Source organism: Lemur catta, chromosome 22 (assembly GCF_020740605.2).
Source record: "Lemur catta isolate mLemCat1 chromosome 22, mLemCat1.pri, whole genome shotgun sequence".
Taxonomy (NCBI): Eukaryota; Metazoa; Chordata; class Mammalia; order Primates; family Lemuridae; genus Lemur; species Lemur catta.
In genome coordinates this window covers 2,825,169-2,847,885 of record NC_059149.1, presented here as the reverse complement: position 1 = coordinate 2,847,885, position 22,717 = coordinate 2,825,169, and the positions used below count along the sequence as shown (strand labels likewise).

The window sequence follows — 22,717 nt, the reverse complement described above, 5'->3', positions numbered from 1 at the left end:
CACTGTTGATTTTATACTCAGAATTGAATGAAATCAGTATAATTCTCAACAAAGTATCAAAACTAAGAATTTCTACAAATAAACGACCAGATGCATATGAAGCTTCTAGAACAGGACCCATGGTAGATAATCCAGCACTGTTAGTTCCTCACTCTTTTCACTTCCCTTCTTGCTTCTGCCAACCATAGCTTGACTCCCTGTTCTGCCATTTAGGATTCAAGAGGCTGAGCTTTCTCATTTGATCAGTAAACTCTTTGCCAGAACTCAGCATTCCCTTATGCTCTTAGTCATCTGATCAATGCATTTTAATTAATGGGTCACTCTGAAAACTGGATCTTTTTCTCTTCTTAAGTTCCACTGAAGGACCTCAGCTCAACCACGGTCTGTATCAGAGCCTGGTGTTCTGTGCGGCAGGACACCAGGACACAGGCAAACAGGACTCGGTAAAACATGGCTCCCACCGGTCACCCCGCCCGGGCCACAGGGTGCCAGACAGTGGGTCTAACGTTACTCCAGGTATTTCTGTGACAGTGTTTTTGGATGAAATTAACATCTAAGTCTGGGGAACGGAATAAACTACATCCCCCTCCGTCACGTGGGTGGGTGTCACCCAGTATATTAAAGGCCAGAATAGGACAAAGGGCCAACCCACCTTCAAGTGGCAGAGAGGCTCCCTGCCTGGCAGCCTTAGACCTGGAACCCTGGCTCTTCCTGCCCTTCAGGGCTCCGGACTTCAACTGGTGCATCAGCCCAGTCGATTCGGGCCTTGCTGGCCTCCATAATCATGGGAGCCGATTTTATATACTTATTGCGTAAATATTATATATATATATATATACTCTTATTACATATATGTTACATACACACACATATACACATATGCATATATGTATCTCCCCTATTGGTTCTATTTCTCCAAAAACCCCTAACACCATAACACAGAGAATAGCACTAAGAACCAAATAAACTTTCAAACCAAAAGTAGTATCAACAAACATTCCCAGAATGAAATAAAAGTGCTTGAAAACAGTATCTGCCAAGGTCGACGTCAGACGACGTGATTCATTCATTCCCTCAGTATTCCCGGAGGCTCGCAGTGACCCGGCCCGCCCTCCCCTGCCCTCGCTGACTAGGGGGGGCGTCCACTGCTCCTACCAGGCAGTTACTGTTATTTGCAGCAGGTCACGGGGAAATAAGTCTAAACCAGGGAGCGGAGTCATATGTTCGTTCATCCCCCCAACAGTGCACAGAGCAGCAGGCGAGCTCACCTGAATGGCGGCCAAGTTCTTCTGCTCCTGGGAGGGCGCCTCGTGCAGGAGCCGGAGCCAGTTGGAGTGGCGCGGGTCAGTGGCGTCCAGGACGTACAGCACCTCCCCCTTGCTCCCGCGCACCTGCAACACACAAGGCCCCTGCGTTCACCCCTGAAGGCAGGATAGGCCGTGCTGAACACATCAACGGTAGGACGTGGTATGTTTTCATACGCGGATACCTTTTCTATGGGCAGGTGTTCCATGCCGGACTGGCATGCACGCTGCCTTCAAACATGCGTACAAATAGGGCCTCGCATTTCATCTGGCAAATATGCAGATGACTCACGATTGCAACCCACTCTCAGAAACACAGCTGCTCTCCAGCCTGAATGGTTTCTCTCCGTACGTATGTTTTAATATACGTGTTGCAATCGCAATGGTTCGGAAGATAAATCATAATTGCAACCTTCTCCTTTTCTCCATAGAAGAGGCTGGTACTGCTTGTTTCTCAGTCGTGGGGGTGGAGGTGGAGGAATTATTAACACTTCGGTTTCTCTCTTCACCTGCTGACGGCATTATCTGCATAAAGGGAGGTGCACGCAGATTCCTCGGCAACAGTAGCGCATTTTCACAGAGCGGGAGATGCAACAGTCATCAGCGCTGGCATCCTGCCCCTGGCCGTAAGATCCTCAGGAGGGATGGTCTCAAAATTAACAAAATCAGGTATTTGCTCAGCTTCTGGCTCAGTCTGTCAACCACAGGTTTGAGGCAATGTGTGAGCTCAGCAAACTGCACTGTTTGCATCTTGTCACAAACCCGGGAGCAGAATGTCTCTGGCAGCATGTCACCAGCACCCCATGCTGCATGGAGATTCATGTTCATGGGCCTCTGCCGGTGGCTGAATAAAGTCCCCAGATGGGCTGTCCTTGAACCCCATTTCTTCTGTTTGTAGTGCAGAAGCATTCTTTTCAATCATATTGTTAGTGAACTTGTTTCAATTTTACAAAAACTTTTGGTACAGATATTGCGAGCTTACTTAGAAAGCAGATACTGCAGCTTATTTTTTTATCCTCCATAATTGTGACCAGCACATTTGTCCTTTGTGACGAATCTACATGTGTTTATGTTCAGGTTCCTGTGATGGACTAACTCTCAGAACTGTCGTTAAAGTTGCAGAGTCAGCATTGCATCCAGTTCAGAAATTTGGTATCGATCTTAAACTGGAATTATTTTTTGCCTTACTGTCCCAACAATTTGTTACATTTTTTGAAAAAGTAATATAGCACATGATGAAAAATTCTAACAGTATAAAAGGGTGCACAGTGAAAACTCAGCCAGTCTTCCCTCCTACTCTTAACTCTGAAGATGCTGTATTTTTACCAGTTTCTTTGCTCTAGCGACTATAAAAAAGTGTAATTCATTGCTTTGCAAGAACATGTGGCAGGGGCTTAAAAGAAATTATAAAAGATCCTTTATTTGAAAGAACATTATGCACTGCTCTAACAAGTAAGTGCTCAGTAAAAGCAAAGTCATCTTTTTCTGGCTGACATCTTAAAATTTACACTTAATAGAGCTAAATGTTTGTCAGTATAATGTGAGTTCATGCACTATATCTTCTGTAAAACATTTCCTTTTTTAAAAATACTATTACAAATAACTGAAAAAATTTTATCGTATTGAATTTAATTCTGATTTCAGGAGACCTATTTCATAGATTCTCTTTTGAATATTGAGAGGAAACTTGTTATCAAATTGACTTCAGCAAATAGCTGAAAATATCTTTCACACTGTTACCTTTATTTATTTATATTTCATCCAAAAAAATCTTTTTCTTTTACTTTACCATAGAAAATACAAACGGCATTATTGTGCAATTTGTGGCAAACCTTCTATATTCACTTTGTCCTTTATTGTTCTGGTACTAGCTTCTATATTTCCATTTAATTCTCCACTTAATCACTTTCTTTATATAATTTTTCCCATAAAGTTTTTATACTATAAAGCTATGTAATGATACAGTAATTAAAATATCCCTTTTCTAATACATACACACAAAACACAGTACATATATATAAATACACGGATAACAAGAGTTCTATATAATTGCGAATTAGAATCTACAAAAGTATTATTGTAAATCATGCTGTCTGCATAAAATATTTAAATACACATCTTAAATATGTTACATCAACATGTAAGGAAAATGATTTTATTGATTTTCAAAAATTACTGGAATTATTCCACTGACGTCCATTAAGTCAGTGATATGTTTCTGTGTAATATTAAAAACAATGCACATGCCTGGCACCCTACAAGATAGTATTTCACAAAATGTGACAGAAAAGTAAAATGTAGCCCCACCCAAGAATAAAGCTGTTAATTGAAAAGATATTGTATACTGCCTCAGTTTTTTAAACTAATTAAAACTAAAATAAAATCGAAAATTCGGTCCATAGTTGCACTGGCCGGATTTCAAGTGCTCAACGCCCATTTGGAGCCAGTGGCCGCCATCTTGGGCAGTGGCCATTGGTACACTTAAGGTTAAATGAGGTTTTGTAAAGTGTTATTCTAGAAAAAAAGGTTTGACTGCAAATACCTTAAATTTCCTCCTTTGCCCCTCACTTTGTAGCTCTCAATGTAAAGAAAGTAAAACCATGAAGTATGACAGAGTTCGAAAGTGTAACAAAAATCAATCTAATCACAGCTGCACTGTACTTTCTTAAAGCTGGTTTTCTTTTCTTTTGCCAAATGTCTTCTTTTTCTAGCACACAATTAGAAATCTAAAAACATAGGAATCCTGATTACCACTAATTTAATGACACTCTATTTATTCAATAAATACTAAAACTGATACCAGTACCCATTAACATTTCCTGCATTGCTAACAGTTTTACTTCCAAAAATGCACACATCCATCTCCTGGAATTCTTTCCAAGGATCTGAAATACATTCTCTGAAACTGATCCTAAGAAGTTAGCTGAATTTTTAATATAAGCATTTAATGTGTTTAGAAGATTTCTTAGAGAAACATGACTCTTCAAATGAAATTTTGCACAAAATATTAATGGGTACATAAAATAGTCAAAAATAACTGCTAAACGGTACAGGGTTTCTTTCTGGGAAGATGAAAATATTCTAAAATTAGATTGGTGATGGTTGCACACTCTATGAATATACTGAAAACTACCGAATTATACATTTAAAAGGGTAAACTTTATGGCATGTAAATTGTGTCTCAATAAAGCTTCTATTAAAAATAATTCACAAATGCCTGCTGAATTCATGCCTAAACTATTAGCGAAGAAAACAAGGCTCTCAGTGACCACGTATCAGATAAGCAATGTTACTACTGCATATGCTGAAATAAGATTTACTTTAAGAAACTCACAATTGTTGGTCCTATATATGCTTAGAAATATACATAAAAATATCAGCAAGAGTGGATACACAGAAAAAACATAAAGTGGGACTTTATCTTCATATGCATTGCTCTAATTTTTTACATCATGGGTGACATGTGATGAAAAATAAATGTTTTGAAAACATCATAACCTGGTTGATATGAGCATCCCCCTTAATTTACACTTTTCCTACCCTTATTTACACTCTATCTACTTGAAATACTTCCTCCGACCTCTAAAATTACATAAAAGCACTGTTCTTTGAACAGCTCTTGTAACCAAAAACACTTTCATCAAGTGTACTATGTTCCCAATCAAAACATTTGCACATCATGGAAATAACGAAAGATATAAATATTAGACTCCTTATCAGCCATTATGTTTTACCTTCTCTGCCAGGTATCTTTTGATCTAAGCAAACAAACCCAGCACCTAACACCTCCTATCTGACACCGAGCAAGCATTCATGACACACTTGTTAAATGAACAAGTAACAAATGTGGTCACTCCAGGGACAGTGCTTCCGAGATCCTCCCTGACCATCCTCCTTCCTCAAAGGACACTAGATCTGTTCCTATGTCCACCCTTCTGTGCGCTCTGAGAAAATGACGACCTACCCCAGCCCCAGGTCATCCCTGACTGAGTAAGAGCAATCCTATTCCCTTTGCCAGTACAAGAATGGACGTGTTACCCACCTCTGACATTTTACGGGAGATCTACTAGGGGAGAAGGATTTTTGAAAAGATATCCTTTTTCCTTCCAGACACTATCTTGTCTGAAACCTGCCTGACACTTGCCAACAGCTTGAGGACTCAGCCACGGCCAAGGTCGAAATGTAGAGCAGTGGGAAGAACTTGGGTGAAGCCTGCTTGACTACTGGACTTCTCTCACTTGACGTAACGTCCGTCCTCATTATTTAAGCAAGTTGGAGTTGCTGTTATTTGCAACCAAATGCATCTGTTTCATAAAATTCCTGTGGTGCTATAAATAGTGATCAGAACCACAAAGATGGTGCAAGTACTCTAACAATACGGAAGTTGTTTTTTTTCTTTCTTCTTAATAACACTACTTAGCCACAAACTCCTAGCATTCTTCTAATCAGACCTCCAGTTTGGCTCAACAGCCACAAGTTGGCCGACTGACTTAGGTAGGAGCCACAAAACCAACACAGAACTTTCAGAAAACATGAAACATCCAGTCGCTTTGCATTTACCCCAACTAGAGGGCTAGTGTCAGCGGAAATGTACTGTGGCTTTTGTTTTAGGAGGCCCAGCATCCATAAGGCTTCATAGGTGGTATTTTTCCACCAATGTCTACGCTAATTGATTCCATTTGGAACCTGAAACAAAATGTTATCATCTGCAAAAGAAAAACATTTGGTGGAGAGATTTCTTTGTTCCAAACACCTAAAAGGTCTCCCATAAACAATAAAGAAAAATAAAAGCTTTTAAACAATTGAAAACATTTTTTCCAAAAACTGAAACACATTGGAAACCTGGTACTGAATCAAGTTCTCAGCAACATAACAGCTGTAATCACAAAATAATGACAAAGAGAAAAACATATAAACAAAATGTCTAGTCTCATATCTGACCAATCGGCTCCTTTAAAAACTGTATTTCAGTGAAATCACCATCTTCATGAAAAACAAAAGAAAAATGTCTACAAAGTAGGCAAAACCTAAGTAAAACACTAAAGGAGTCAACAAGTTGTTTCTGGTTTCTTAATTTTCAAGTTACATATTTTCTAAGAATGCCAATGGTAAAAATAATTTACGATTATTCAATATATTTATTGAATATGAATGATTTATTGAATGTTGGATGGAAAATGAACTTTTATTCAATTACAGTTATGTTCTAGACAGTGAGCCAAGACCTGGGGAATAAAGATAATACTAAAGCAGTAATAAGACTATGCCCTTTCTTCAGAAGTTTACAACAGAGTCCACCCCACACTGCCAACCCTCCCACTCGTACCCTCTAACCGCCCTGCCTGGGATGTGCCGCACCTCCCACTCCACCCATGTGGCTCAAGCCAATTGCTTAAAGTCATTCCCGACTCTTCTCTTTCAACACACACTCCAACCGCAAGCTCCACGGGTGCGTGTCACTTCCAACACACAAGGCGAGCCGACCACTTTGCACAACTCCATCGTGAAAGCCCAACTCCAGGGCCACCAAATCCCTCCCAGACCCCATGGCCTGGGGTTTTCATCCCGGTGTTCGATTATTTCAAGTAAATTTTCATTGAAGTGTAACACCATCACTGAGAAGTGCAGAATCTTCAAGCACACAGCTCAACGATCTCTCACAAAGTAAACGCACCCATACACACAGATCAAGAAACAGCACCCCACAACCTTCCCAGGTCCCCACTCCTAATCACTACCCTCCCGATGAGGTAACTACAGTCCTGATTTACCATTCTATAGATTAACTTTACCCTGCATTTGAACTTTAGGTAAACAGAATCACATAATTGTATTCCTTTGTCCCCAGCTTCTTTCCCTCAAGGTTGTTGCTGAGATTCATTCATACCGCTAAGCATAGTAGTGATATATTCATTATCATAACAGTTATACAATATGAATATTCCCAAATACATTTGTCTATTTACTAGTAGACAGAAATTTGAGTTATTTTTAGCTTGGGATAACTTGTGATAGTGCTGCTATAAAAATTCTTGTGCAAGTCTTTTAGTAACATACACACTTCTATTCACTATTTGCCTCATGGAATTGCTGAGTCCTATCATGGGCTTATTATATTCAGCTCAAACTAATAATGCTAGATGGTTTTCAAAAGGATTGGACCAATTTAAAAACCCAGAAGTCATGTATGAGAGAGTTCAAGATAATCCTCATCTACAATCAGCTGACTTTAGGTAAACGAGATCCTCCTCCATAGTTGTGTGGCCCTCGTCTAATTGTCCCTAGCCCTAATTAAAAGGAAGAACTGAGGCATTCTGGAGAAGAAATCCTGCCTCACAACTGCAGAGATTCCAGCCTGTGGGCCTGCCCTGAAGATTTCATACTTGTCTCCTCCACGAAAGTGTGAAATACCACCTTGAAATAGGTCTATTTAAGTATGTATACACACACACATATATACACACATGTGTGACAAAGATACATATAAAATATTTTTGGTTCTATTCCTCTAAAGACCCTGACTGATACACACACAGGCAGAGACTCTGTGTGTAGTTCTCTCCTCCAGTTTTCCAACTTTTCCCGATTTCCTGAGTCCTACCCCTCTCCGCCCCACCCACAGGTATCTCAGGCCTTCGCCCCCTCACAGAAACCTCCCAACAGTCTTGTCCCACATGGCAGTGACACAGTCAACAGCAGACCACACGCACAACAGTGGCCCCATGAGATTATAATACCACATTTTTACTGTACCTGGTCTATATTTAGATATATTTCGATACCCAGACATGCACCATTGTGTTATAAATGCCCACAGTGTTCAGTACAGGGACACCTAGGAGCACTAGGCCACACCAACTGCCCAGATGTGCAGTAGGCTAGACCATCCAGGTGTGTGTGAATACACTATCATGTTCACACAATGACAAATTGCCTAACAATGCATTTCTCAGAACATATCCTTTTCGTTAAGCAATACATGACTGTATAATTCTTGGGGCCGAGTTTTCCAAATTTTTGTTTTAATAGTTTCTACACCTCTGCTTTCCTATTTGTCCCTCAGACCCTTCTTCTAATAGCTAGAAAAGAACAGCAACAAATGTAACGGGCATGACAAAGATGAAAACTCTCAGAATACACAGACACACGCTGGCATACACAGATTTCCGCATGCATAAGGGAAACCTTAGATTGCAAAGGACTGTCTACAGTGTCGCAGTTCTTTAATTATGTTTTTAAAGGTAAGATACGTTTTAAGGTGGGATTTTTGTGCCAACATGAAACTCAGAATTACTTCTATACAATTAGAAGGAAATAGGGAAATAAAAATTAAAGGAAAAGTATACTTTCATTTATAGAAATCGAATGCATGCCTATTTTGAAATCCAAATACTCTTAGGCATGAAAAACTTATTTTTCAGTGATGAACTATAAACTTCACTTTGAAAAGAATTGTCTAGTAAGACATTTCAACAGTCTATTTTTTCTAAAAAAAATGCTAAACTTTCAAGTTACTCATGTTGTTTAAAATTAAAACATTTTAATACTTAAATACTTAACTGGAATCAATATGGATTCATGTAGCCTTATAAATGCATTAAATAATATAAAGGAACATTTTTAACATTAAAAGTAAGTCACGCTCACCTCCCACATCAGCCTGTAATCCATATTTTCATCCAGATCTTCAGGCATTCTCTTCTCTCCAGCAAAGGGTCCAAACTTTTCACCCTGCGTAGCAAGAATTATATTGAAAGAGGATTAGTACAACAATCAGGTTGCTAAAATAAACCATTGTTTTCTTCTGGATTTTTGTTTTTCCTCTAAACCTTTATGCCCAATATTAACCAATTTGCATAACAAAACATTTACATATTTAAAATCCAACTTAATCTGTCTTGAATCTCAGACCCTGCATCTAACAACATAGGAGCCAACACAAAAGGGTTAAATCGCTTAACCTTCAAATCCTGGCAAGGAACTGCACTGTGAGCTTCAGGTTTCAATCTTCCTCACAGCCTGTCAAGTGGTCTTGAAAAAGCACCGAGTTTTGCTTGACTTGAGAGACAAGCCCACCAGGCAGAAAATCACCTGGTTTCCATAAAATTTGTAAATTCGTGCCTATTGTGAATGTGAGGGAAGCAGGCTTGCCATTCTCAGAGGGAGACTGTTCATAAATAAACTTTAAATTCACCCGTCAATCTTTCCATCAGCCAAGTGGGCACACGTTAAACCCGGGTTTCACCAAGTGGGTGCTCTGTAGCCCACCTGCTGCTTCCAAACACGGAGCCCCAGGCTTTGTAAAAGTCAGACTCTGGGAGCAGGGCGTGGGGAGCCACTGGCACAGCCCCTGCGAGTGTGAGCTACGAGTGGCTGGGGAGACTCACGAGGACATGCACGAGGGCAGGAACACGCTTTCTCTCTGCAGCCACCAAAGCAGGGACTGCAGAGACCGGGGGGGGGGGGGGGGGGCCTGTGTGTCCAACCAGGCACTCTGCAGTCACGTGTGTGGAGAGGACACAGACCCACTCGTGCCTTCACACCTGCCTAGGACTATTTTTCCGTAGAATCCGCCCCTTCACACAGAGGCAGTAGGGAAAAAAAAAAAAAAAACCAACAAAATCTCCAGGGGAACTTCTGATGAACATTGTTAGGGGAAAAAGAACCACCAATGCAATGTTTCAAGGAATATAAATTACTTAATGAACAACAGAAAACCCAACTCCCGGGAATAATAAAATTTTAAAGCTGAAAGAAATTATAACCAGCTAAGCCAGGCCCTCCATTTTAGAGATGGAGAAAAGAGGTCCTGAGACGTCATCAATGCTGGCAGGGCCGGGAAGACCGTTTCTTTAACTTCAGGGCAGGAAAGACCTGCAGGGATCCCTCAGATTCAGACTATAATTGCAAGTAACTTAAACACAGGCATAGCAGAGAAGCAGGGGGATTGCTGAGTATTCATAATAACATTAGGGGTATTAATAGAGAGAGCAAACTCAGGAGAAGCTGGGAGCCGGCTCTGCGTGGCAATCCTCTCTGCTAACGTGGGCTCTCAGCGACACGTCTCAGACAGCACGACACCCCAAAGACGGTTTCTTTGCAAAGTAATCATTCCTCTCCTTGAGAGGGGGCCTAACCAGTCTTTGATGGTAGTTAAGAAAAGCTGCATAAGAAATGAAAGAATGTGGGAGGGGGATTAATATTTACTTAACCACTATGTGCCACACTCCCCACTGAACACCTGAGAAAACCAAAGCTCAGAGAGTCTCAATGACTTGCTTGAGGTCGGTCACCCAGATGATCAAAGACAGGATCTACTCCAAGTGGAGGCCCAGGCACTCACCATTGTACCAAGCCACCACTCCGAGTCCTAACGCTGGCACCGATGGCTCAGTGTCCGCAGCCTCGTGCCACCTTCCCACTGACCACGATTTAGCGATTCCCCGGGCTGTGCCTTGCTCAGTGCACACCCTCAGCACACTGACTGTTGAATGGAAGAAACTCAGTGAACTGATGTGAAAACTAATCTAGAAAACAGACCAAAAATGTAAGGTGTGGTTTTTTTTTGTCATAAATTGGAGGAGTTGCTATTAATGGAAATGGTTCAACTTTCAGTCTACACTGTTGTGGCCTTGATCAACTACTGCAGAAGGTGACAATAATCTGAGCACACACTTTCCAATGTAACTGATCTACCCAAGCCAGTTACTCTCTGAAGTAAAAATCTGGAGGAAAGAAAAACTGAATCAATCAATTCAGCAATATTCGAAGGACTCAAGAGAAAGGAATGCAAACCCAAATAAATGCAGTGGGGTCAGGGAAGAAGCCTGCTTGGATGCAGGCCTAGTAATATTATGAAAGGACTTCAAGCTTTGAAAACACAAACTAAGAATCAAAATGCTGACTTTAAACCTTCACCATTAATAGTGAATGGTCACTCTTTAGCATAAACTCAAACCACTGGGGTACAATAAAGATGTCTAACTGGTGTATATACACACACACGGCTAATATGTAACAATAACATGGATATGATATGTGAAACATGTAAGCTAAATAGCAACTCTTGAAACAAGGATATACTTTTAAAAGAAATTCTATTAAATAACACAGCATTCATGAAAACCGAGAGAAATTGTTGGGGAAGGCAGGCAGTAAGATAAAAGCATTCTAAAAGTTTTGTCAAGGGGAGAAGGCAGGAAGAAAGGAGAAGAGGGAAGTAACAGGAAAATGGAAGAACTTGTGGGGTAAAAAAGTGTGTTTTGTGGGAGAAACACCTGAATTCTAGCTATCAAATGATAAAATCATGTGCAGCTGATAATGAAAGAGTGAAAAAAGAGTACAGCTAAGAAAGCAGTACGAGGGGAGAAAGTTACAAACAGTAACTTGAACAGACAGCAAAAATAAGAAAAAGTTGCAAAAATATAAAATAATGAGCATTAAAAATGACAGCAGGAATAAAATCAATTATATCAGTCATTAAATATGAAGGAGTAAAATTCTCCCACTAAATGAGAAAGACAATAATACGTTATAAAACATAATCTAGCTACACACGATTGTGAAAGGATAAAACAAAATGATTACAAATGAACTAAAATGGCTGGACAACAAATAAAAACAAAGGGCAAGAGTATCAATAACAGATAAGGTTAAATTAATGGCCAAAGGCACTAAACAGGATAAAGAGCATTATGTGACGATAATAACTATTTATGAAGAGGATATAGCCCTGAGAAACCTGCAGCACAATATCAGAAATTCAAGAACTACAGTGGGAGATTTTAAAACACTTCTTTCAAAACTGGTGTTAAATCATGAAATTTGTTAAATAAAAAAATAAGAATATGAAGTAAATACCCATTTAATTTTAAGACTTTATATCTAAAAGTTCAGTTTCCACCAAGAAGCTGGAAAGAGTATCGCCCCCATCCTAACCACGAGAAAGGCCAATAAACTACAAAATCGTGACTTTTCTGGAGAGGAGCGCTGGCTGACCTGTGCCAGGTCACAGAAGGAAGAGCTTCCAGCCACCACACAAGCAGGTGGAAAATCTAACATTTTAACAACTTGCTAAAGGCCTTTTATCCTGGCCTTTTTCTCACATCAGGAGAAAGCCTTTCACCACTGCAAGAAAGAGCAAACCATGTCATGCCCAGGACCCAGCGAACACCCTGCCGGGAGGAGGGCAGCCAACCGCACAGGCCCAGGAATTCAGACCGCAGCCACCAAAGGGCTCCTACCTACCCCTGGGGAAGCTCCCACAGAAGACCACCCGCTGACGGGGGCAAAATCTGGCTCCCATGGGGAAGGGAAGAAGGAACACTAAGAAGGCCCAACGCCCAGGCCCAGGCAGATGAAGCCTGTGTAAGAATGAGGCCGGAACACAGCCGAGAACCCTCCGACCCCAGCCTCCCGCCCACCCCTCCCCGCGTCCCTCCCCATCAGCCTACCAAGCACCAACACAGCACGCACACATCTGCGGCACCGTGAAAGGACAAACAAGCCCAGGAAATCCGCGGCCAGCACACCTGTGACAGGAGACATGTGAACTGAAGGTCTTCGATAGATAAAAACTTAGTTCAAAACAAAGAAATGAAGAGCTCCTGATATGGTAAAAACCAAAGTAAGTAACAATTTGTCTCAGTTTTAATTGCCCTAAAAGATGGTCTAAACAAAAAATAGTAAAAAGGTACTATACGGTTTATAAGAATAGCCACACCTGGATGGTCACCCCGATAAGGGTCTCGGTTCCTGGAGTCACACATACCACCAGCCCCTCCTGTTTCTCAATACCCGCCCGAAAACTGCAATGGGAAATTCCTTGCTCTCCCCCCCATAAATCGTCATGCCAAAGAAGCCCCTACCCCCAGCCCTACATATATAAGCCCACTCAAAACTTCTGGGCGATGTGACTTCCTGGGTCTCTCTCTTGAGGCCCGTGAACCTCGCCTGGGAGCACCCCAATAAAGCCTCGTTGCTTACCCCTTGTCTTTCTTTCTCTGGCGCCGGCCAATCCAAGAAACCTTACATTTGGGGCCGAAACCCGGGAGGGTGCTTTGACTTTCAGCTGCGCCCCCCCCTCCCGTGGACTCCGGCCTTAGACCTCACACAGACCACCTCCGTCCAAGCCCCCTGAACCCCTCTTCCCGATCTCTCCCGGCTGGCTCAGCTCCTTCAGTCTCCCGTCCGGTGTCATCTCTGAGAAGTCTTCCCCATGGGCACGCCTCAAATAGACCCCACCCCTCATTTACTCTCTGACGTTTCAACCTCTTTATTGCCTTCATTTAATCTAACACAGGCTTCAACTATCTCGGTAATCTTTCTTTTTCTGCTTGTTTACTGGCCATCTCCCCACACAAGAAAACAAGCTCCTCACGGACAGACTTGCCTGTTTTGCTCATCTGCAGATCCTCGGGGCCTAATATCGTGCCTGCCACATACGGATGACTAAATGATTACAAGTCAGGGAAGGAAAGCCTACAGCTGAAAATAAATGGGAAGGGAATGGAGGCAGGTGGTGGTCTATTAATCTTAATCTTAATCTCTTCCTCAAAATCACAGAATCTGAGAGTCTGAAGCAACCTTAAGCTTTACTTTTCCACTTAGCAGGTTCAAACCTAACGTTGAAACCACCACCCACTGGTTATTCACATAAACTAGGGAAAAAAATGATTGTGATACAAAAAAATGCAACGTAGTGAGGTGTTGGCTTAACTTTAACTTATTATTGTATGTATACTTAATGTATTAGCTTTGAGTAACTATTACTAGTTTTAATCTGCAGAGTACTTTTTGCAACCTAAAATTCCACGTCTTTAGTGAAGCACAAAACTGCTCATGAGATGACACAACAAGCACTTACAACAGAGTCTGGCAAACGGCATGCAAAACGTGACAATTTTGTTATTTTTTCTTATTATTAGCAAATCACAATGTGTAAAAGTGTGAATGAGCTCAGGCCTCCTTTTTCTACTCAAGGGCTTTCCACAAGACTCCTTTTGACTTTTCTTAATGTTGTCACTGTGTACATTTTATAATGAAAAATAAAAACATTAGAAGCACTAGGCCTGCAAGAGAAATCTAGCAGGACTAAGGTTGAGCTGGGGAATTAAGTGATCCTGCTGCAGACACCCCACTCTAGGAAACTGTGCACAAAAAGGGGTGAGTCTAGAGAGGGATTAGGGGGGTCCTGTTGCCAAGGACACCCCAACTCAATGTGGGGAAGGTAATAGGGGTGGAGTTGCTAGCAAGATTCCCCAAACTGGGTCTGGCTTAGAGTCTCGTGAGTTTGAAATTGACAGATGTTTTGAATTGTAACAGTTTTTTAAAACAGGAGTACTATACAAGCATATGTGTTATAAAAATGTGACAAAACATCTGTAATTTCCAACACGTCTCTAAAGTGGTATATTCCAAAATTTGTTGAGAATAAAGAACATGAAAACTTTTAAGGAAGGTCTTTAATATAGCTGCTGCTAACCCTCTCTTCTCAGATCCCATAATTGATGGCCAGAGTTAGGCCTAGTACAGGGTGACTTGGAAAATACTTGAGAATTAAGAGATTGACTCTACACAGACAGGTAAGGGGTGCATTATTGTTCCCCTGCAGCCTTATAACTCGGCTAAAATCTACTATTCAGGTTCAGCTTTGCGCTCAGCCTCTGGAAGGCAAAGGAGCTGAAGTTTGCTTTAAGGTCATTTCTGGCATCAGTGAACCTATGACCTTGTGATTAAATACCTTGGGATAATTAAATATCAATAACAGTTTAGATTTATTGCAAACATCTGCATATTCACTTTGAGATATAGGCAAGAATTCTAGATGTGATCTGGATGAAAATCTGTGTTTTATATACGTTTTCCTGGCCAATTACACTAGTTTATCAGTAAGTTACACTGGCCAGCACAAGATTAAGTATCTACTTATCATTGTAATAGTACAATGATGCAATAACATATGATGATTCTAGAAGCCATTTAGTCCATGAAGCAAAATAAAATACTTCCAAATAATCAAATACGTAAAAAAATTGAAATTAATAAAAAAAAGAATCCAAAGAAAGTACATTGGCTAGTTGTTTATAAAAACCTAAATACTAATATAAGGTTAAAAAAAAAAAGGATTGTGTAATAATTCTAATCTTTGTTAGGATTGTTTGGTATATTACTATTCATTAAACAAAATTATTTTTAACAACTGTGTTTAATTTTTTAATTACATTGAAGCCAAAGACCTTCAAGAAAAGTCCATTTGGGAATTTTTCGCATCTTTGTGAGAATGAATTAAAAGAAGAATTTCAACTCTGTACAGAAGTCATCTGATGACAGCTATATTTGGCTTTGGAAGAATGTGGAATTTACCATGTGGCCATTTGGCAACCTCTATTCAATACACCTCTAATTCCTTTTTTTCACATTTGAGCGTTCTCCCAAACTCCATCTGAAAAAGTAAATACGCGATGTATTTTTTCCAGTTTTGCCCTGAAGTATGTTGTGGACCGTGGTGTCAGTGGAGCTGTTTATGGAGATTTGGGAGCACCGTGCACCCCGTTCACCTGCTGTGAAGGTGAGAGGCAGCGGGAAGAGTCATGCTCAGATGAAGGGCACCTGGCGTCTCCCCATGCATCCTCTGAACCTGTTAGCGTCTCTTACCTGGACAAGCCTGCTCTTGCCCAACCTCCATTTTGCAAAATACCTGCTAACAAAGGGGGGGGGGTGGACAGACTAGGAAAACGGCAGGGCTGGAGGTTTATAAGGCCCATTGTTCCTTAAGAGTCAACAAATGTTCTGCAAAGAATGTGACTTAGAACTTTAGTGAGACTTAGGTTTGGAGTCTAACTCAGCAGAAAACACAACTTTACAGAATTTCTGCTTTTTCATCCCTAAATGAGGATTAAAACTGATGTCAGGGGAGGCTTGTGCCAGAGAAGCTACCAAGAGAGGGAAACTTCCAAGATGGGCCCTGGCACAAAGTATCTGCTCATTTAACGGCTTCTCCGCTGCCTTCGCGGCTCCGGAGTTCCCCTGTCCCGTGAAACAACCACAAGTTATGAGGTCATTGGCTCCGACTCCAAAGCTTTAGAATATTCTAGGCCTTTGCTCTCCACAGGCAACGTATCCAGGCCATTCCTGGATGGAAGCAGCAACGTGCTCCCTCTGATAACGTGCCTTGAACTAACTTTCTGGGAGGAGAGAGCAATCCGATGCCAGAAAAAATCCAAAAAAGCAGAGAAAGAAGATGCAGGGATGCAAAGACGATCCAGCTGGCACCTCCCAGAAGGCACACGCGTTCTAGAAGGGAGCTGAGCGGGCGTCCGGGCGAATTCCAAGCCCGCATTGAGCCGCCCCCGGGCTGCCCTCCCCCCCGCATGGAGAGCCGGGGCTGTCGCCGCGCCCACTCGGCCCACGGGACACGGCAGCGCGAGGGCCCCGCCACGGCGCCTCCCGGCGTCTCGCAGCCGTCCCCGCGGAAAAGGGGGGCTCCCCGGCGCGCACTTCCTGCGCTCGCAACGAGGCCCGTCCGCCCGCGCCGGCGACACCTATGTGGTGCGGCCCCCGGAGGGACGGCGGGCGAGGGCGGCCCCGCGGGTCACCCACCTTTCTCACGCCGTGGGCCGTGTAGAGCCCCATCCCGTCCTGCACGCGGGAGGACCGGAGGGAGAACCTGTCCGTCACGTACATGCCCAGCATGTTCCCGGCCGCGGCGGCGCATCGTAGGCGGGTGCGGGGCGGAGGGAGCCGCCGGCGGGGCCGGGGACGCGCGTTTCCTCCCCGAGTCCCCCTCCCTGCGAGTCCAGGATCCCCCGCGGCTCGGCCCCTCCTCGGCCCGGCTCGGGCTCGGCCCGGAGCGGCCTCCGCCGCCGCCGCCGCCGCGCTGATTGGCCTGACTCGCGGCCCGGAGCGCCCGGCGCGGAGCCCGGAGCAGGGCGGCGCGCGTCCCGCCCGCGTCCGCTCCGGGTTTCGGGCCTCGCCTCCCAGGACTGACGCCCGGCGGGCAGTTCCGCCCGTCGCCCCCCAGACGCGGGGCGACCGCCGGGCCACGGCGGAGCCTCCCCCAGACGGCCGCACTCGGGGCTCGGAGCCCGCGGGAGACGCACGCGGGCGCCGGCGGCCAATAACCGCACGCTCCAATCACCGGAAACTAGTCGGGTTCGGTAACGTGACCCCTGCCGAGTTTTCCGCGGCCCCACCTAGGCCGTCCCCGCGTCCCCCCGCTGACCGCAGACCTCCAGGCGGGAGCGAGCGCCCGAGCGACACTTGTCGCCACAGACGCGGTTTTAGTGATGTCGGGAGGTCGCGCCGTCGTCTGCCCATTTCCCCCCGAGGGACGGGGATGGTCCTCGGGCCGGGTCGTTCCCGGAACCCCATTAACGCTCCCAATGCGGGTTCCCAAACCGTCAGAAACATACAGCTGGTTCTGCCACAGTGGACCACACACACCACACAGACACACACACCACACACACACCACACACACCACACAGACCCACACACACACACCACACACCACACACACCACACACACACCACACAGACCCACACACACCACACACACCACACACACCACACACCACACACACACACCACACAGACCCACACACACAACACACACACCACACACACACCACACAGACCCACACACACCACACACACCACACAGACACACACACACCACACACACACCACACACACCACACAGACCCACACACACCACACACACACCACACACACCACACAGACCCACACACACCACACACACCACACACACACCACACACACACACACACAGACCACACACCACACACCACACACAGACACCACACACCACACACACCACACACACACACACCACACACACACACCACACACACCACACACACCACACACACAGACACACACACGACACAGATCCACTGACACACCACACACACACAACACACACACACACAGACACACACCACACACACCACACACACACACACACCACACACACCACACACACACAGACCCACACACACCACACACACTACACACACCACACACACACCACACACACACACACAGACATACACACATATCACACAAAGCACACACCACACACAAACCCACACACACACCAAAGACACACACAGACACACACACAAAACACACACACCACACCAAACACACACCACACACCACACACACACACCACGCACACACACCACACGGACCCACACACACCAAACACACACACACCACACACACACAAAAACACACACAGACCCACACACACCACACACACCACACACCCCCGCACACACACACACCACACCACACCACACAGACCCACACACAACACACACCACACACACACACCACACACACCACAACACACACACCACACCACACACACCACACAGACCCACACACACCACACACACCACACACACACCAGACACACCACACACACCACACACACCACACACACACACAGACCCACACACACCACACACACCACACACATCACACACCACACACACACACACACACAAACCCACACACACCACACACAACACACACCACACACTCACAGACACACACACCACACACACCACACACACACCACACACACACCACACACAACACACACACCACACACATGGAAACACACACACCACACACACACCACACACACCACACACACACCACACACACACACCACACACACACAGACACCACAAACACACACAGACACACACACACCGCACACACACACCACACACACACAGACACACAGACACACACCACAGACACCCCACACACACACAACACACACAACACATACCACACACACAGACACACAGACACACACCACAAACACAACACACACACACAACACAGACACAACACATACCACACACAGAGACACACAGACACACACCACACACACAACACACACACACACCACACAGACACAGAGACACACACACAACATACAGACACCAACACACCACACACACCTGACACACCACACACACCACACAGACAAAACACACTCTGCACACACGCCACACACACACACCACAAACACGACACACACAGCACACACACACGACACACACACCACACACACCACAAACACCACACACACACCTCACACACACACCACACACACAGACACACACACAGACACACACACACAGACACACACACACACCACACACACCACACACACAGACACACACACAGACAAACACACACACCACACACACCACACACACCACACAGACCCACACACACACAAACACAGACACACAGACACACACCACAAACACACACACACCACACACACACAAACACACACAGACCCACACACACCACACACACCACACCACACCACACAGACCCACACACAACACACACACCACACACACACCACACACACACCACAAACACACACAGACACACACACACCACACCACACACACCACACAGACCCACACAGACAACACACCACACACACCACACACAGACCCACACACACCACGCACCACACATACCACACACACAAACCACACACACCACACACAAACCACACACACCAAAAACACATCACTCATACACAGACACACAGAGACACACACACACCACACACACCACACACACAGACACACACACAACAAAGACACAGACACACACAGACCCACACACACCACACACACACACCACACACACACACACCCTCCACACACACCACACACAGCACACACACCACACACACACAGAAACACACACCACAAACACACACAGACACACAGACACACACACACCACACACACACCACACACACCACACAGACCCACACACACACACCACACACCACACACACCACACACACACCACACAGACCCACACACACCACACACACCACACACACCACACACCACACACACACACCACACAGACTCACACACAACACACACACACACCACACACAACACACACACACACCACACACACCACACACACCACACACACACCTCACACTACACACACCACACACACACCACACAGACCCACACACACACACCACACACCACACACACCACACAGACCCACACACACCACACACACCACACAGACACACACACACCACACACAGCACACACACCACACAGACACACACACACCACACACACACACCACACACACCACACACACCACACACACACACCACACACACCACACACACCACACACACACCTCACACACACCACACAGACCCACACACACCACACAGACACACACACACCACACACACCACACAGACACACACACACCACACACACACACCACACACAACACACACACACACCACACACACCACACACACCACACACACACCTCACACTACACACACCACACACACACCACACAGACCCACACACACCACACACAGACACACAACACACACACACCACACACCACACACACCACACACACACCACACAGACCCACACACACCACACACAAACACCACACACACCACAGAGACCCACACACACCACACACACCACACAGACACACACACACCACACACACCACACACACCACACAGACAAACACACAACACACACACACCACACACACCACACAGACCCACACACACACACCACACACCACACACACCACACACACACCACACAGACCCACACACACCACACACACCACACACACCACACACCACACACACACACCACACAGACCCACACACACCACACACACCACACACACACCTCACACTACACACACCACACACACACCACACAGACCCACACACACACACCACACACCACACACACCACACACACACCACACAGACCCACACACACCACACACACCACACACACCACACACCACACACACACACCACACAGACCCACACACACAACACACACACACCACACACAACACACACACACACCACACACACCACACACACCACACACACACCTCACACTACACACACCACACACACCACACACAGACACACAACACACACACCACACACCACACACACACCACACAGACCCACACACACCACACACAGACAAACACCACAGACACCACACACACACACACACACCACACACACACCACACACACACACACAGACCACACACCACACACCACACACACACAGACACCACACACCACACACACCACACACACACACCACACACACCACACACACCACACACACACACCACACACACCACACACACCACACACACACAGACACACACACAGACACACACACACACGACACAGATCCACTGACACACCACACACACACAACACACACACACAGAAACACACACACCACACACACACACACAGACACACACCACACACACCACACACACACACACACCACACACACCACACACACACAGACCCACACACACCACACACACTACACACACCACACACACACCACACACACACACACAGACATACACACATATCACACAAAGCACACACCACACACAAACCCACACACACACCAAAGACACACACAGACACACACACAAAACACACACAACACACCAAACACACACCACACACCACACACACACACCACGCACACACACCACACGGACCCACACACACCAAACACACACACACCACACACACACAAAAACACACACACAGACCCACACACACCACACACACCACACACCCCCACACACACACACACCACACCACACCACACAGACCCACACACAACACACACCACACACACACACCACACACACCACAACACACACACCACACCACACACACCACACAGACCCACACACACCACACACACCACACACACACCAGACACACCACACACACCACACACACCACACACACACACAGACCCACACACACCACACACACCACACACATCACACACCGCACACACACACAAACACAAACCCACACACACCACACACACCACACACCCCCCCCACACACACACCACACCACACCACACAGACCCACACACAACACACACCACACACACACACCACACACACAACAACACACACACCACACCACACACACCACACAGACCCACACACACCACACACACCACACACACACCAGACACACCACACACACCACACACACCACACACACACACAGACCCACACACACCACACACACCACACACATCACACACCACACACACACACACACACAAACCCACACACACCACACACACCACACACACCACACACACACACAGACCCACACACACCACACACACCACACACATCACACACCACACACACACACACACACAAACCCACACACACCACACACAACACACACCACACACTCACAGACACACACACCACACACACCACACACAC

At 45.5% G+C, this 22,717-nt stretch overlaps 1 protein-coding gene across 1 annotated transcript in view; it reads right to left on the bottom strand.

Moving 5' to 3' along the window:
* LOC123626711 (PR domain zinc finger protein 5-like) overlaps positions 1-17,134 on the bottom strand; it is a 59,063-nt gene extending 41,929 nt beyond the window's left edge. The window contains 3 exon segments of the mRNA XM_045535947.1: positions 1,269-1,391; positions 8,952-9,035; positions 16,905-17,134. Coding sequence (XP_045391903.1) covers positions 1,269-1,391; positions 8,952-9,035; positions 16,905-16,997 — 300 coding nt within the window. The 5' untranslated portion in view covers positions 16,998-17,134.
* Between the last annotated feature and the right edge of the window lie 5,583 nt (positions 17,135-22,717).